This window comes from Nomascus leucogenys, chromosome 17 (assembly GCF_006542625.1).
Source record: "Nomascus leucogenys isolate Asia chromosome 17, Asia_NLE_v1, whole genome shotgun sequence".
NCBI classification, from domain to species: domain Eukaryota; kingdom Metazoa; phylum Chordata; class Mammalia; order Primates; family Hylobatidae; genus Nomascus; species Nomascus leucogenys.
Window position 1 is genome coordinate 81,874,424 of NC_044397.1, and position 18,386 is coordinate 81,892,809.

An 18,386-nucleotide genomic window follows, 5' to 3' on the forward strand; every position below is an offset into this window, starting at 1 on the left:
GTAATGCTAATGGGCCTTTTCCGACCTAGGTCTCATAGACTTAAATTCAGGTGAAAAAGGCTTATAACTTTTGCTCTGCCTGCTGAGTTTTGCAAGTAAAAATTTAAATTATCTGCCTATTTGGGGTGTCCAAATCCTGACACAGGTTTGTTCTAGCATAGGCTTATTCTAGTCTCGATTTCTTTTTTATTTTTTTGAGACAGAGTCTAGCTCTGTTGCCCAGGCTGGAGTGCAGTGTCATGATCTTGGCTCACTGTAACCTCCACCTCCCAGATTCAAGCGATTCTCCTGCCTCAGCCTCCTGAGTAGCTGGAATTACAGGCACGTGCCCAGCTAATTTTTGTACTTTTAGTAGAGACGGGTTTTCATCATATCAGCCCAGCTGGTCTCGAACTCCTGACCTCAAGGGATCCACCTGCCTCAGCCTTCGAAAGTGCTGGGATTACAGGCGTGAGCCACGGCGCCCGGCTCATGGCTTATTCTGAATCCCATATAAGAATGAAGTGTACCAGAGAGCCAATTTAATGATTGGCAAAAGTTGACAGCATATTTATGTGAGCTGCCTTACATTCCCAGAGGAAAATTTTCTTGAAAAGTAATCTTTGGTTAAGAAGATGCTTCGTGGATAGGAAATTGGAGCAAAGGGAATTGGACAACGTTCAGAAATGTCTTCACCAAGCCTCAGACATATGATGAGTCAACTTTTCTTTAAGACATGATTGCCAACAGTACACATCATTGTCTGTCATTCTAGGGCAGCATCTCCTGGTGTGGAAAAACACTTAGTTTGCTTCTAACTCTGCTGCTTCTATTTGACAAGTTCTGTTGCTTCTGTTTTCATTCTAGGATAGGACATTTTAAAGTCTACACACTGATTCTTCATGTATGTGCCCTTTTTTTCTGTTAAATTTTGGTCCTTTTGACCCTTATCTACTGGCCACCATTCCTTTTCCAAAGCTTCACATAACATTTCTCTTAAGTTTATGCTTAATCTTCATTTTGGGTTTGTTGTTTCTCATCAGCAAAACAAGAACATGGACAGCCCTTCATCACTATGTCAGAAAGATAACTTTGTTTTTGTTTCTCACAGCAGCAGTCTTGGACGTGTTCCAGGCTAAGACACATGCATGTTCAGGCCAGGCTTTCACTCTGAGGAGGATGCTGCTACATTAGTGTTCTCTGGGGATATTTAGGAATTGCTCTCTGAAACCAGTACCAGGAATAGTCATTTTTTAATAAGTAAATGAATAGTTTTTCTCTCATAGTCATGGGAAATCATGCAACTAACTTTTTAAAAAATTAGCTGCGAGGAAGCTTAAAGCCAGATTTGTATAACAGCATTTTTGGCTTCATCTTATCTTGAGTGCTCAGGTCCCTATGCTCTTATTTCTTCACCTCCTTTGTTTTATCTTTCCAGATTATGTGTATTTTATAAGCAGCATAAAATTCTTTTTGGAACAAAGCCCAGGAAACAAATAATTACACAGTTGTGACGAAATACTGTGGGGTAAATCTGGGAAAGTTACACATTAGGTTTAGTTTGACCATTGAAAAGGTCTTTATCACCACCAGCCTCCCCCAAGTATTTTGTTCAGAAGAACATAATATGGACATTCTTAGTGAGATAAAATATTTAGATCCCACCCTTAATTTTTAAAAAAATGGTCAAGATTAACTTAATGGTCTTGATACAAGGACCAGAATGATGAAGTAATGCTAACATTGAGCACAGTTTATAGTCAGTGTTGGCATTAATTCAGTTGGTCTATCCAGTTATATAAAAGGCCATAAAGGGATAAATGACACATGGTAATTGTGTGACACACTGGGGGTTGTGAGTTATATAGTATCTTCCAAAGAGAGATGCTGTTCTTCTGACTTAAATAGTGAAGAATGAAATAATTTTATTTTGTGTTCTTTGTTGGTGAAGAGAAACAGAAGTGATCTGGCCAAGCCGTGCAGGACGGGCCCCTAACACAAATCTCCACATAATAGTTTAGTAGGAAGGCAAGTCCTCTTCTGATGAATGTGTTCTAAAAATGCTGAATAGCCACAAGGGAGATTTCATTTAGCTAACAGCTATATTAATACTTGCAGTGTGTTACATTATCCTAGAAAACATGGAGTATGCCAGAGAACTTTGCCAAGTTGTAAACAATATGGTACAAATTTAGTACATCTGTTTATACAGGTGCTGAAGAAACAAGTGATTAGAGATGGGTGGGTGATTAGAGATGATGAATTGAATTTTGGGTTAACTCTTACATAAATAAGAGGTACATGATGAGGATTGAAGATATAAAGGAAGAGACAATAGAGTTTAAGTGATTTTCATTTGTAGGAAACTAGTTGATATGGTTTGGCTGTGTCCCCACCCAAATCTCATCTTGAATTGTAATTCCCACTTGTCAGTGGGAGGTGATTGGATCATGGGGGCAGATTTCCCCCTTGCTGTTCTTGTGATATTGAGTTCTCATGAAATCTAAGGGTTTAAAAGTGTGACACTTGCCCCATCCCTTACTCTCTCTCTCTCTCCCTCCTGCCGCCGAGTAAGACGTGCCTTGTTTCCCGTTTGTCTTCCGCCACGATTGTAAGTTTTTTGAGGCCTCCCCAGCCAACTGAGTCAATTAAACTCCTTTTTTTTTTCTGAGACAGTTTCGCTCTGTCGCCCAGGCTGGAGTGCAGTGGCACAATCTCAGCGCACTGCAACCTCTGCCTCCCAGGTTCAAGCAGTTCTCCTGCCTCAGCCTCCCGAGTAGCTGGGACTACGGGCACACGCCACCATGCCCAGCTAATTTTTGTATTTTCAGTAGAGACGGGGTTTCACCATGTTGCCCAGTTTGGTCTCGAACTCCTGACCTCAGGTGATCCAGCCACCTTGGCCTCCCAAAGTGCTAGGATTACAGGCATGAGTCTAAACTCCTTTTCTTTATAAATTACCCATTCTTGGGTAGTTCTTTGTTTGTTTGTTTTTTGTTTTTGTTTTTGAGACAGAGTCTCACTCTGTCTCATCTGTACACACCCATCTCATGCACGTTTAAGATACTTTGCAACTTAAAACTTAAAAGTTTCAATTCCTTTATCTTCACCTGACAGTTATTTTGCTATATCTGAAGGTGCTTTTATAAAGATTTTCAGAAAGTTCAGTTTTCCATTTTTCACCAATTCATGTAATGATGCAATCAAATCTTTAAACATAAACTTCTGTCCCTTGGTACAAATACTTCTAAGAATTTATGTAATAGAACTTCTGAGTCAAAGAGCACAAACTTTTAAAATTGACAGACAGTTCCAAATCATCATGGTACCAAATCATCATGGTAGTACATGTATTTTATGGTCAATAAATTTATTAAAGAAAGGAAGAAATCATCTTAATATAAATCATGCCTTTCACTTTTATGAAAAATAAAGCAGCCTTTGGGAGGCTGAGGGGCGGATCACTTGAGGTCAGGTGTTTGAGACCAGCCTGGCCAACATGGTGAAACCCCATCTCTACTAAAAAATACAAAAATTAGTCGGGCATGGTGGCGTGCACCTGTAATTCCAGCTATCCGGGAGGCTGAGGCAGGAGAATAGCTTGAACTTGGGAGGCGGAGGTTGCAGTTGCGGTGAGCCGAGATTGTGCCACTGCACTCCAGCCTGGGCAAAAGAGCAAGACTCCGTCTCAAAAAAAAACAAGAAAAAGCAATGTATGATTCTAGACCGTATGTCTAGTATATATTAGTCCATTTTCACACCGCTATAAAGAACTACCTGAGTAATTCCAGCACTCTGGGAGGCCAAGGCGGGCGGATCACCTGAGGTCAGGAGTTCAAGACCAGCCTGGCCAACATTGCTTGCTTTCAGTTGTTGCTTTCAGTTCTTAATCTTCGGTCCACCCCTATTTTTCAAAATAAAAATAGCAGACTGTCTCTGGATGCCCTTTTTAGCATTTTGATGATCAAAGGTTTAAGCTTTTGCCACCTACGCAATAAATTTCTTTTGACTCACAGGAAGTCATACCAAGGCCAATCAGGGGCCTTGTGAGAGGACAGGGGAAGGCAGCCCCTCGAGTGACAGTTCTAGTGGGCACTTTTCTTTAGAGCTTTCATGTATATTTTTGACAGCTCTAGAGAAATAAAAATATATAAATATTATATATATATATTTTTTGAGACAGAGTCTTGTACTGTCACCCGGGCTGGAGTGCAATGGTGTGATCTCTGCTCCTGCAGCCTTCGCCTCGAGGTTCAAGCAATTCTTCTGCCTCAGCCGCTCGAGTAGCTGGGATTACAGGTGCCTGCCACCATGCCTGGCTTATTTTTTGTATTTTCAGTAGAGATGGGGTTTCACTATGTTGGCCAGGCTGGTCTCGAACTCCTGACCTTGTGATCCGCCCACCTCGGCCCTCCCAAAGTGCTGGGATTACAGGCATGAGCCACCATGCCTGGCAGCTCTGGCTATATTTTAAAGCATATTTGTACCCGTTGAGAGCTTCATACTGGTTTATGAATCCGGCTTAGGAGATAGAGAAACCCGGGTTTGAATCCTGGCTCCACCAGGTGGTGTGTGACTTCAGGCAAATAACTTAACCTCTCTGGCTCAGTTTTTTCAATTCTAAAATGAGTATGTTGTTAGTTTCTAGAAATTGGATCTGTTGTGGGGTACAAATGAGGTCATGCACAGCACCTCACACAGAGGAGACCCAAACTGATTTTGCCACATGGCTGCTGCATACACTCACCCTTGTCAGTTATTTTTGCCTCAACCTGAATTTTTATCTCAGCATGCTTTTTACCCATCTCCACTACTCTTGTGTGAAAACAAAGGCAATATTCAAAGGTATCATAAATGTCTTAACTGGAGTCCTACTGGAATGGAATAACTGGAATTCTGTAGACTAAGCAGGGGCTTTTTGTATGGGAATTTAATAATATTTACCAATTTTAAATGTTCAGGCCTTTTTGACTCAGCAGTTCTACTTCTAAGAACATGTTGCAATAGAGGTATTCAAACAGGACACAAATTTTATGTACAAAGATTTTATTGAAACATTGAAGTTGGAAACTTTGCACACACACTGTAGGTGAGAGAAATCAGCTGTGGTATATCTATTTGAGGGAATACTCTTGTCAAAATGCAGTAGGGATGTTTGAGTGATATAAGATATCCAAGTTAAGGTAAAAAAGCAAATTAGGATGTTATTTATTGTAGCCATTTCTTGTTTTAATTTTTTTTTTTGAGACAGTCTCTTGCTCTGTCGCCCAGGCTGGAGTGCAATGGTGTGATCTCCGCTCACTGCAAGCTCCGCCTCTGGGGTTCACGCCATTCTCCTGCCTCAGCCTCCCAAGTAGCTGGGACTACAGGCGCCCGCCACCATGCCCAGCTAATTTTTGTGTTTTTTTAGTAGAGACAGGGTTTCACTGTGTTAGCCAGGATGGTCTCGATCACCTGACCTCGTGATCCGCCTGCCTCGGCCTCCCAAAGTGCTGGGATTACAGGCATGAGCCACTGCACGCGGCTCTTGTTTTAAATTTTTACTACATTTTTTTTTTACTCATGGAATATGTCTGCCTGACCTTTCTGGTTTTCCATGTCTGTCTTTTCACTGGGCTTCTGTCATTCTTCTTGAGCATTTGGCTTGAAAGAACTAACTACTGAAGCTGTTTGGGTATAGCACTTACTTTAGGTAGGTAGTTGATTGTAGAGGTCTAAATTACTTGGTCATGTATAAGTTTTTGTGATTAACCTTGCTAATTCCTAGACGAATTCTTGATATTTTCAGATTTGTTAGCACACTGTTGTACTTTAATTTTTCTCTTATCTAGGTATCCTTTCCCATTTCAATTTTATTGGAAAATAGGCAAAAGTTATTACTTATATTCAAAGAACCAGCCCTTTTGTTATTTCTGGAGTGTTTTTGTTAAAAATATTTTCTTCAGAGGAAACCAAAGGCTTAAAGTTGTTTTAAAAAAGTAGTTAAGGGCCAGGCGCAGTGGATCGATCACCTGAGGTCAGGAGTTGGAAACCAGCCTGACCAATATGGTGAAACCCAATTTTACTAAAAAGACAAAAGTTAGCTGGGCATGGTGGCACACACCTGTAATCCCAGCTACTCAGGAGGCTGAAGCAGAAGAATCGCTTGAACCCAGGAGGTGGAGGTTGCAGTGAGCCAAGATTGCGCTACTGCACTCCAGCCTGGGAGACAGAGCAAGACTCTGTCTCAAAAAAAAAAAAAAAAAAAAAGGTAAACAATTAACTGGATTTTTCCTTTAAAGATTTAAGAGGATAGTAGTTGAGATTTTTCTTGAAAAATGTAAACAAATGAGGTAGCAGAAAGGATACAGCCCAACTACTTTTGAGTGGGATTGATTTTTCACCTGTGTCATAGGTGGGAGTCTAGAGAGACAAAGAGACTCTCAGATTTAAATAAACACGATTAAAATCCCTACCAAACAGGGCGAGTAAGCTGTGACCTACGGAATGGCCTCCTGGTAAGTCTGCACTGGGGGACAAGCGAGTGGCACGGCCTGTGTGTCTGATGTGGGGTTCTGCCGTTGGTGATCAGTATCTCTCCATGGATTTATGGTGCTTAGTGCTCTGCTCTTTGCCTCTGCTCTGGGCTCACAGGAAAAAGGTGGAACCATTAGTGTCACTAGTGATCTCCATGTGGGAAGAGTGATGTCATTTGGTAGTCTGACATTAAATGGCACAAATTGGTTTCTACATCTAGTAAAGCTGTCAGAGCCCAGTGTTAGTTTTCTTTGGCTGATTTTTGAAAACGGCTTACAATTTTAAAGATTTCTACCTAGTTTCTAGATTTTTGAAAGCAAAACTGTTGCTCTGCAGTTGTTTGAGACTTTTTAAGAATTTCAGGATGGGCGCGGTGGCTCACGCCTGTAATCCCAGCACTTTGGGAGGCCGAGGCGGGCAGATACCAGGTCAGGAGTTTGAAACCAGGCTGACCAACATGTTGAAACCCTGTCTCTACTAAAAATACAAAAATTAGCCGGGCATGGTGGTACACACTTGTAATCCCAGCTACTCAGGAGGCTGAGGCAGGAGAATCGCTTGAACCTGAGAGGCAGAGCTTGCACTGAGCCAAGATTGTGCCACTGCCCTCCAGCCTGGGCAACAGAGCAAGACTCTGTCTCAATAAAAGAAAAGAATTTCAGAAAAGTGTTTAGGTTAAAAAATTAGAAATTAGGAGCTGTCTTATGGCTGTGTGTATACATACTACAGTACTGATGGGTTAACTTGAGTACTTGGGAGCTGAATTTATAGTATTATGCAGTAGGAATCTAAGATTCAAGAGAATCCCAAGAAAGTGTTTTTATCAAGTAGTTCATGTCTAAGTTGTGTAAGACAAAATATCTTCTGATATTTCTAGAAGCATTCGCTGATTGGATATACATACTGGGTTTTTTCCTTCTTTCCTTTTTTTTTTTTTTTGAGACAGAGTTTCACTCTCACCCAGGTTGGAGAGCAGTGGTGTGATCTCAGCTCACTGCATCCTGAACCACCTGGGCTCAAGTGATCCTCCCATCTCAGCCTCCCCTGAGTATCTGGGACCACAGGCAAGCGCTACCATGCCTGGCTAATTTTTGTAATTTTTGAAGAGATGGGGTTTTGCCATGTTGCCCAGGCTGGTCTCAAACTCCTGGGCTCAAGCAATCCACCCACCTTGGCCTCCCAAAGTGCTGGGATTACAGGCATGAACTACTGTGCCTGGCTTTTTTTTTTTTTTTTTTTTTTTTTTTTTTTTAAACAAAAGCATATTACTGGCTTCTTCAGTTGTGGCTCATTTCAATAACTATTTCTTGTAATATGTGTCTTGGAACTAGCTTATCCTTGGAAGTGTTTTTCTTACTATATTGTTAGAAGGTAAACGAAGTGGAAAATGCATAAATTATGTGTACTGCTTCTGTACTTTAGAACTGTTAGTTGACTGGTAACATTACTGAACCTTGAACCTTGAATTGGCCTTTTTAGGAGCCCAGTCACTATGAACTCTTGAGTAAATGTGTCCTTTATCCCTGCAAGGAGTATTTGAAAAGAGACTCAGGAAGGGCACAACTGGCTTGAAGTGGGAAGTAGTGAAGGAATGAGGTACATAGATGAAATCCATTTATGAATGACCTTTCAGGAGTTAGCCTACAAAATATTTTCTAATTTTTTTTTTTAGTAGAGATAGGGTTTCACCATGTTGGCCAGGCTGGTCTTGAACTCCTGACCTCAAATGATCCACCTGCCTTGGCCTCCCAAAGTGCTGGGATTACAGGCGTGAACCACTGTGCCCAGCCCCCTTTGCATTTTATACACGAAGAAATTAGGAATTCTGTGGGAAAGCATCTTATGGCATCTTACCACTAAAGTGAACTAGCTCTCTCCTAATCCTGTCCTATGCTTGCATGTGATAACTATTGAATGACAGTGGTAAGGTTTCATACAGTTTAGTCATACGTAACAAAATTCAGCTTTTCTCTTAAACACTTCACTATGTATGTGTTTAAGGAGTGAAACCTACATAGATAAGGTGTGGAGCTGGCGTCCTTGAGTTCTGTTGTGTTTGATATGTAGCCCAGAATTTCATTTACTTGTTAAGAATCTACCTTGAGAGTGGCAGGGGGATCTTACTTAATTTTTAATGCAAGCATGTCTCGCTATTCTAATATGATTAAACTTTACGACATCTACATATCTTTTAAATCCATAACTCAGTGACATTTTAAAGTTTAAGGCAACAGTAGAGAAAAGTGAAATTTTAAATACCACTGTTTTCAGGATGACTGTATGAGATCTTCTTGACCTATTAGGTAAGCTCTTGTCAACTTCTTATGGTAGCTTTTCCTTAAACCTTCCTGGTAGTCCTACTGCATGAGCAGGTGTCCATCCTAAAGCTCATGTTAACAAAAGCCTGATTTGTAGCAAATAAACACGCGTGTCCTGGCTTTCTTTTCTAACAGCAATCAGAAACGGAGACTGTTCATCTGTTTATCCCGGCTCTATCAGTCGGTGCCATCATCGGCAAGCAGGGCCAGCACATCAAGCAGCTTTCTCGCTTTGCTGGAGCTTCAATTAAGGTACTGTTCTACCAGCTGTGGTTCTCTGGTTCTTTAAGTAAGTTACAGAAATATGAATCTTCTTGCCACTTTATAATTTGAATCAAATGTAGAAGACACTATTAGCGTTACATAAGGATATGAAGAAAACCCCAAACAACAGTGGCTTACACCAAGGAGGCTAACTTCTCTGTGCAGAAAACAGTTTGGAGGTGAACATCTGGGCTGGGTGTTGGCTCCGCCCCCACCAAGTCCTTGGACCTAAGTTCCTTCCAAGCCACCTTCCCCAGGTACGGCCTTGGTCCCTCATGGTTCCAGATTGACACCATTCATGCTCCAAGAATCAGGTCTGTTGCCCAGCCAATAGGAGAGGAGAACACAATAAAGAGCTTTTCTCCTACGGAAGTTTCTTGTTAGCTACTGTGGGATATTTCTAACTATATTCCATTGCCCAGAAGTTGGCCAGAAGAAGTTGAAGGGGCAAAATACAGGCTATGCACAGTCAGCTAAACATTTTGTAACTACAGAAGGTAACATACCAGAGGACAACTAATGGTGTCTCCCATAATAGATAACTGTATGTTCTGAAGATTCTGTATTTTGATGCCTTATTTAAGGAAAATAAAGGTTGGCCAGGTGCGGTGGCTCACACCTGTAATCCCAGCACTTTGGGAGGCCAAAGCAGGCAAATTGCTTGACCCCAGGAGTTGAAGACCAGACTGTGTAACATGGTGAGACCCCATATCTACAAAAAAAAAAAAAATTTTTTTTTTAATTAGCCAGGCATGGTGGCATGCACCTGTGTCCCAGCTACTTGGGAGGCTGAGGTGGGAGGAACACTTGAGCTTGGGTGGTTGAGGCTGCAGTGAGCTATGATCACACCACTGCACTCCAGCCTAGGCCACAGAGTAAGACCCTGCCTCAGACAAACAAAGGCATGTGGTGTGCAGTATCCTTGAAACTTAGGGTACAGAGACTCCTAGAGTGTGTTGCATACACAGGAAGCCCAAGGAGCTCTGATGCAAGTGGGCCAAGGACCATACTTTGAGCACCACTGGTGTAGTGAACACAGGCAATGGAGGCAGACCCAGCTCTCCCTCTAGCTCTGTTAGCTGTGTGATCATGGTCCAGATAACTCAACTTCTCCAGCCTTCCATTTCCGCGTTTGTGAAGTGGAGGTAATACTTCATCAGGATGTGGTGAGGATTAGCTGAGAGACAGCACGTGGAGGTCTCCATTAGGGCCCGGCACAGAGTTTTAAGTTATAGTATAGGCCGGGCGCGGTGGCTCACGCTTGTAATCCCAGCACTTTGGGAGGCCGAGGCGGGCGGATCACGAGGTCAGGAGATCGAGACCACGGTGAAACCCTGTCTCTACTAAAAATATAAAAAAAAAAATCAGCCGGGCGTGGTGGCGGGCGCCTGTAGTCCCAGCTACTCAGAGAGGCTGAGGCAGGAGAATGGCGTGAACCCGGGAGGCGGAGCTTGCAGTGAGCCGAGATCACGCCACTGCACTCCAGCCTGGGCGGCAGAGCGAGACTCCGCCTCAAAAAAAAAAAAAAAAAAAGTTATAGTATATGCAGGAGGGAGGCCTAAATGGTGAACCCACAGGAATTGCTGCCTCTCCCTAATTTCCTTCACGAAGGCTTTAATTCTGCATTTCAGCCAGTCACACGCAAATGTTAGGCTGGTTGGCCTAAGATGCCTATCAGTGATACCTGAAAGTATCATAACTTCTTGTTGGGTCTGTTACAGATTGCTCCAGCGGAAGCACCAGATGCTAAAGTGAGGATGGTGATTATCACTGGACCACCAGAGGCTCAGTTCAAGGTATATGCGCTAGAGTATGTGCTATGTCCACAGGTAACAAATGCACAGGTAGTCCATAACCTGGCGTCTCCCTTAAATATGTCTAAATCTCAGAAAGAGTCAATGGAAATTCTTATCTAAGAGCAGAGTAGAATCACACTCAAAATTGTATTTCAGAATTAACCAAAGTCTTTAATTTTGAGAGTTCTGTACTGGTTGCTGGGTTTACCTGTCTCTCGAAGGTGAATTTTGCTCAATGGCTTGTAATCCTATGCTAAGGTGAGACCTTAAAATTTACAAACCTGCCAGGTTAATATGCCTTGGAAACTTGTTTTCAGATGTTTTCCCTCCTGTCCCTGAGATTGCCTAGACTTGAATTAAAATGCCCCGTTTTTCCTCTTACCCTTGGATTATCTCCGTTAGACCCTGCCCATAGACTCTACAAATCTCTCTAATCCCTGGGATCTTAGAGGTAGGAATGGCAGGAGCTCTTGTAGCATTTTTCCTGGTATGAACCATTGCACGTTTATTGGGATTTGAGGTCTTTGGGGCTGCAGTGTGCCTTTCAATGTCTACTGAGAAGTGGTAGAGCAGAGACTTGGCAGCCAGGCTGCTAGTTCAAATCCTGCCTCTGCCATTTGCCTTGTATGACATTGGGCAAGTTACTTAACCTTTTTCTGTAAAACCAGGGATAAGAGCACCTACATACTAAGGTAGTTTAAGGTTTACACAATATATGAAATGTTTAGAAAAGTGCCTAACACATGGGTAGCACAAAGTTAGCGTGCTGGGGGTATTCAACGGACTATGGATAAATTAGACTAAGACCATGCCAAATTCATAAATATATTCCCTTTCGTGTATGATTTCTCCCATAAAATTTAGTATGGGTGTCTTGTCTTAGAACATTTAGTGACTGTGTAAGAAGACAACCATTTAACCTTAAGCTGTAGTTTTTTTTTTTGTTTTTGAGACAGGGTCTCACTCTCTTGCCCACGCTGGACTGCAGTGGCGTGATCTCAGCTCACTGCAAACTCCACCTCCTGGGTTCAAGCGATTCTCCTGCCTCAGCCTCCCGAGTAGCTGGAATTACAGGCATGTGCCACCACGCCCAGCCAATTTATTTTTAGTAGAGATGGGGTTTCACCATGTTGGCCATGCTGGTCTCAAACTCCTGACCTCAAGTGATCCGCCCACCTTGGCCTCCCAAAGTGCTGGGATTACAGGCATGAGCCACTGTGCTCCTGGCCAAGCCTTAGTTTTCTTAGCCTTAAAGTGTAACAGTAACTAGTAACAGTGCATACAGTTCTCTCCCCACCCCACCTCTCTCCCTTAAATCAAACAAAAAAAAATCACTTTCTTTGACTTCTATTTTCTCTGGGCCATTTTTTCACTAAAAACCCAAAGCTGCTTTCACTTCATTTATGGGAAGAATGGGAAATGAAGGAGGTGCTTTGAGATGTGGGTGGTTAGATGAAGAAAGAAAATCATGCGAAGAAATTTATTCCTTCACAGCAGCCTTGTGATCCAGGCAGTTCAAATCTTAACTCAGAATTTTTGAAAACTGCTTCCTATCCCAAACCTTCAGGGTCACTTTTAGTTTGAAATCTTAAAAGATAAATACAAACATGTCTTTCCTTGGTGCTGAGCTTTTAGTCTTATAAGTGGAATTACTGTCCTGTAACTCCTATGATGCATATATGATAGGAACTTCAAAGTTCTTTCCCTGTATTCTCTAATAAAACTCATGTTTTATAGTTAACTTAAATATAACACTTAAGCCATAGTAGTTAAATTTCATTTATGTGATTGGTGACAATGCTAAATGAATGTTTTATTTTAGAGATCTAAGGAATGGTAAACCTCCTCCCCATATTTTTTCTTACAAATTCAAGAGCTTCAGTTTTGGAGGATAGTGTATATCCCTAGTGTCTTTTTTACTGTGTTAAGTAATAGTAATATCTACATCATAGGCCTGGGGCATTAAGGATCAATGGAATATAGGGTATCAAGATGAATTTTGTTTTGTCTGTAGTGCCCTAAAATGAGCTCAGCTTTCTGAATCAGTGAACATGTGTTGGATACTATTGCGTTTTGTGGTTTACCCTGGCAGCTTGTCAAACCAACTCTCGGGCTCCTTTCTCCTTTGCTGACTAATGGTTGTATGTAATAGGTTGTTTATATAGTTGCATGCAGTAGGTGATAGGATGTATTGACTCTAAATATCAGAAGTGTCTTGGCCAGGTGTGGTGGCCCACGCCTGCTATCCCAGCACTTTGAGAGGCCTAGGTGGGTAGATCACTTGAGTCCAGGAGTTCGAGACCAGCCTGGCCAACATGGCAAAACTCCATCTCTACTAAAAATAAAAAAATTAGCCGGGCATGGTTGTGGGTGCCTGTAATCCCAGCTACTTAGGAGGCTGAGGCAGGAGAGTCACTTGAACCCAGGGGGCAGAGGTTGCAGTGTGCTGAGATCACACCACAGAGAAAGAGACTGTCTCTTAAAAAAAAAAAAAAGGCAGGGCACAGTGAGTGGCTCACAGTGAGTGGCTCATGCCCGTAATCCCAGCACTTTGCGAGGCCAAGGTGGGTGGATCACCTGAGGTCAGGAGTTCAAGACCAGCCTGGCCAATATGGTGAATCCCTGTCTCAACTAAAATAACAACAAAAAATTAGCTGGGTGTGGTGGCGGGCACCTGTAATCCCAGCTAGTTCGGGAGGCTGAGGCAGGAGAATTGCTTGAACCCAGGGGTCGGAGGTTGCAGTAAGCCAAAATCACACCATTGCACTCCAGCCTGGATGACAGGGTAAGACTCTGTCTCAAAAAAGAAAAAAGTTCTTATCTTGATGTTGTAGCCTCTTTAAAATACTCAAAGGAAAAACCACCTTTCTAAGAGTATGAAACACATTTAAATTGAAAACATTTTTCTCAGCAGGTTTCTAACTGGCCCATGTAGACGTGAGCTTGACTTTTAGTTAGCTTGGCATAGCTGACTCTGCAGTTCTGTCTGTTTTGCTCAAAAAAAATGTGACCAGGTGTGGTGGTTTGCACTGGTAATACCAACACTTTGGGAGGCCAAGGCAGGACTCTTGAGCCCAGGAGTTTGTGATGAGTCTGGCAATATAGCAAGACCCCCATCTCTATAAAAATTAGTGGCGTGGTGGCTCACACCTGTAATTCTAGCACTTTGGAAGGCTGAGGTGGGCAAATCACTTGAGGTCAGGAGTTCGAGACCAGCCTTACCAACATGGTGAAACCCCACGCCTACTAAAAATGCAAAAATAATTAGCCAGGTGTGGTGGTGAGCGCCTGTAGTCCTAGCTACTCAGGAGGCTGAGGCAGGGGAATCACTTGAACCTGGGAGGCGGGGGTTGCAGTGACCCAAGATCATGCCACTGCACTCCAGCCTGGGCAACAAAGTAAGACTCTGTCTCAAAAAAAAAAAAAAAAAGTTAGGTGTGGTGTCGCATGCCTATAGTCCCAGCTGCTACTCAGGAGGCTGAGGTAGGAGGATCGCTTGAGCCCAGGAGGTTGAAGCAGCAGTGAGCTATGATTGCACCATTGCACTCCAGCCTGGACAACAAAGAAGGACCCTGTCTCCAAAAAAAGGGAAAGAAAAATGCAATTAATGTCTCATGGCCAGCATGAGAAGTTTTACCTATCACAATTTTAATACAAATGGCCATTTGCCCACAAAAATTTTTATTAGGTTATTAATTGCCTTTAACTGTTTTTATCAGAAGAATATGGCTTATCCTTTCACCAAGCATTCAGTTGCCTCTACTGTGATGGGCAGTAGTTATTGTCAACCTTTTAGGACTTCCAACTGCTCTCTTCTATGTTATTTTCAACAATCTATGAAATGTAGATGTATCACTGCAAAGGGCTATCCCACTTGGATTTGGGCCATCTTTCAAGTTAACTGACCTTTTCCATTTCATACATGAATTACACTAATAGGATGTGTTTTCATCTGTAGGCTCAGGGAAGAATTTATGGAAAAATTAAAGAAGAAAACTTTGTTAGTCCTAAAGAAGAGGTGAAACTTGAAGCTCATATCAGAGTGCCATCCTTTGCTGCTGGCAGAGTTATTGGAAAAGGAGGCAAAACGGCAAGTACTTCAGCAAAACCTGTGCAGTGGTATGAAAGGGAAAGCGTTGAAAGGTACTTAGGAGTTCCAAGTCCCCGAATTTTGGCTAATTTATAAAAAGCAGGACCATCTTGACCAAGGTTTGGAGAAGATTGCCTTTTGTTTCCTGTCTGAGTGTTGGTGCCAGCTATTAGTGAAAGTAATGCATCTCTTTCAGATCACTTTGTGTGAGAGGATTGTCCTATATTTATAAAGGGCATTTAACGTTCTCCTGATAAAACTTTAGCTTTTTATTGAACAGACACTTAACAGGAATTTTAAAAATTTCATCTACAGCTCGTTACATCTGTAATGGAAAAAAAGCAAACTGTTTCTAGTCTTTAATACATATAACTTGTAAGTGGGTTTCAAAGCTATTTATAATTTTGAAGTGATTGAGTACATACACTTTGGAATCAGACTCAAGATTTGAATCTGGTTTTGCCATTCACTTGTATAACTGGACAAATCAATTTCTTTGGATGAGCCTTAATCATCTTGAAGTGGGGATAATTCTAATAACCTCATGGAATTACCACTGGATTAAATGAAATTTGTAAAGCCATACATAGCTCAGTGTCTGGCGAACAGTAAGTACTTAGGAAGTAAGTTTTTAAAACCGCAACTTAATGTGATTTATATTTATCTCTTTCAGGTGAATGAACTTCAGAATTTGTCAAGTGCAGAAGTTGTTGTCCCTCGTGACCAGACACCTGATGAGAATGACCAAGTGGTTGTCAAAATAACTGGTCACTTCTATGCTTGCCAGGCAAGTGGGCTCTAAAATAAGCTTTTGTATCTTTCTCACATGGAAACAATTCTCCCTCAGGTGCTCCTACCTGATAGAATTAGTTAAGGTTGTTTGATGCTTAAGACTTTTCATCTCCCTTTTAGCAGGTGATTTCAGAGACTACTAGCAAACTGACTAGTATGTATCTTTAATCATCAAATGGATTTCTATTTGAAATTGTTGAAATGAAGGAGTACAATAACTTTTAGTAGCTTTTGATCAAGTGGAATTTCAAAGCTCTGTCCTTTTCTAGGTTGCCCAGAGAAAAATTCAGGAAATTCTGACTCAGGTAAAGCAGCACCAACAACAGAAGGCTCTGCAAAGTGGACCACCTCAGTCAAGACGGAAGTAAAGGCTCAGGAAACAGCCCACCACAGAGGCAGATGCCAAACCAAAGACAGATTGCTTAACCAACAGACGGGCGCCGACCCCCTATCCAGAATCACATGCACAAGTTTTTACCTAGCCAGTTGTTTCTGAGGACCAGGCAACTTTTGAACTCCTGTCTCTGTGAGAATGTATACTTTATGCTCTCTGAAATGTATGACACCCAGCTTTAAAACAAACAAACAAAAAAAGGGTGGGGGAGGGAGGGAAAGAGAAGAGCTCTGCACTTCCCTTTGTTGTAGTCTCACAGTATAACAGATATTCTAATTCTTCTTAATATTCCCCCGTAATGCCAGAAATTGGCTTAATGATGCTTTCACTAAATTCATCAAATAGATGGCTCCTAAATCCAATTGTTAAAATTGGATCAGAATAATTATCACAGGAACTTAAATGTTAAGCCATTAGCATAGAAAAACTGTTCTCAGTTTTATTTTTATCTAACACTAACATGAGTAACCTAAGGGAAGTGCTGAATGGTGTTGGCAGGGGTATTAAACGTGCATTTTTACTCAACTACCTCAGGTATTCAGTAATACAATGAAAAGCAAAATTGTTCCTTTTTTTTGAAAATTTTATATACTTTATAATGATAGAAGTCCAACCGTTTTTTAAAAAATAAATTTAAAATTTAACAGCAATCAGCTAACAGGCAAATTAAGAATTTTACTTCTGGCTGGTGACAGTAAAGCTGGAAAATTAATTTCAGGGTTTTTTGAGGCTTTTGACACAGTTATTAGTAAAATCAAATGTTCAAAGATACGGAGCAGTGCCTAATATCTGGAGAGCAGCACTATCATTTATTCTTTCATTTATAGTTGGGAAAGTTTTTGATGGTACTAACAAAGTGGTCGCAGGAGATTTTGGAACGGCTGGTTTAAATGGCTTCAGGAGACTTCAGTTTTTTGTTTAGCTACATGATTGAATGCATAATAAATGCTTTGTGCTTTTGACTATCAATACCTAAAGAAAGTGCATCAATGAAGAGATGCAGGACTTTCAACTGACTGGCAAAAAGCAAGCTTTAGCTTGTCTTACAGGATGCTTAGTTTGACAGTACACTTCAGACCAATGGGACAGTCATAGATGGTGTGACAGTGTTTAAAGGCAACAAAAGGCTACATTTCCATGGGGCCAGCACTGTCATGAGCCTCACTAAGCTATTTTGAAGATTTTTAAGCACTGATAAATTAAAAAAAAAAAAAAAGACCACCTTTAGTAAAGTATAACAGGATTTCTGTATACTGTGCAATCAGTTCTTTGAAAAAAAAAGTCAAAAGATAGAGAATACAAGAGAAGTTTTTGGGATATAATTTGAATGACTGTGAAAACATATGACCTTTGATACCGAACTCATTTGCTCACTCCTTGACAGCAAAGCCCAGTATGTACAATTGTGTTGGGTGTGGGTGGTCTCCAAGGCCACGCTGCTCTCTGAATTGATTTTGAGTTTTGTTTGTAGGATGATCACAGTCATGTTACACTGACCTAAAGGACTTATATATATAACCCTTTAAAAAAAATCATTCTGCCTCATTCTTATTTCAAGATGAATTTCTATACAGACTAGATGTTTTTCTGAAGATCATATCAATTAGACATTTTGAAAATGATTTAAAGTGTTTTCCTTAATGTTCTCAGAAAACAAGTTTCTTTTGTAGTTTTAACCAAAAAAGTGCCCTTTTTGTCACTGGATTCTCCTAGCATTCATAATTTTTTTTTTCATACAATGAATTAAAATTGCTAAAATCATGGACTGGCTTTCTGGTTGGATTTCAGGTAAGATGTGTTTAAGGCCAGAGCTTTTCTCAGTATTTGATTTTTTTCCCCAATATTTGATTTTTTAAAAATATACACATAGGTGCTGCATTTATATCTGCTGGTTTAAATTCTGTCATATTTCACTTCTAGCCTTTTAGTATGGCAAATCATATTTTACTTTTACTTAAGCATTTGTAATTTGGAGTATCTGGTACTAGCTAAGAAATCTATAATTGAGTTTTGTACTCACCATATATGGATCATTCCTCATGTATAATGTGCCCCAAATGCAGCTTCATTTTCCAGATACCTTGACGCAGAATAAATTTTTTCATCATTAAGGTGCAGCTTGTTGTGTAGTATGTTTTATTTTTGGTTTTCAGTTGAATGTGAATGTTCTGAATTTGAGTTTTTCAAACTCTAGGCAGATTTCTGTTATACCATGTCCAGCCACGGTACTTAATGTG

The 18,386-nt window shown here is 41.1% G+C and overlaps 1 protein-coding gene across 2 annotated transcripts in view; it reads left to right on the plus strand.

Moving 5' to 3' along the window:
• Positions 1 to 18,266, plus strand: part of IGF2BP3 (insulin like growth factor 2 mRNA binding protein 3) — a 159,974-nt gene extending 141,708 nt beyond the window's left edge. The window contains exons 11-15 of one of the 2 annotated variants that reach the window (XM_030796215.1): positions 8,949 to 9,065; positions 10,799 to 10,873; positions 14,832 to 14,963; positions 15,637 to 15,750; positions 16,025 to 18,266. In XM_030796215.1, the coding sequence (XP_030652075.1) occupies positions 8,949 to 9,065; positions 10,799 to 10,873; positions 14,832 to 14,963; positions 15,637 to 15,750; positions 16,025 to 16,123 (537 nt within the window). In that variant the 3' untranslated portion in view covers positions 16,124 to 18,266. The remainder of the gene's footprint in view (positions 1 to 8,948; positions 9,066 to 10,798; positions 10,874 to 14,831; positions 14,964 to 15,636; positions 15,751 to 16,024) is intronic. The other variant, XM_030796216.1, reaches the window with a different exon arrangement.
• The last annotated feature ends 120 nt before the right edge of the window (positions 18,267 to 18,386 follow it).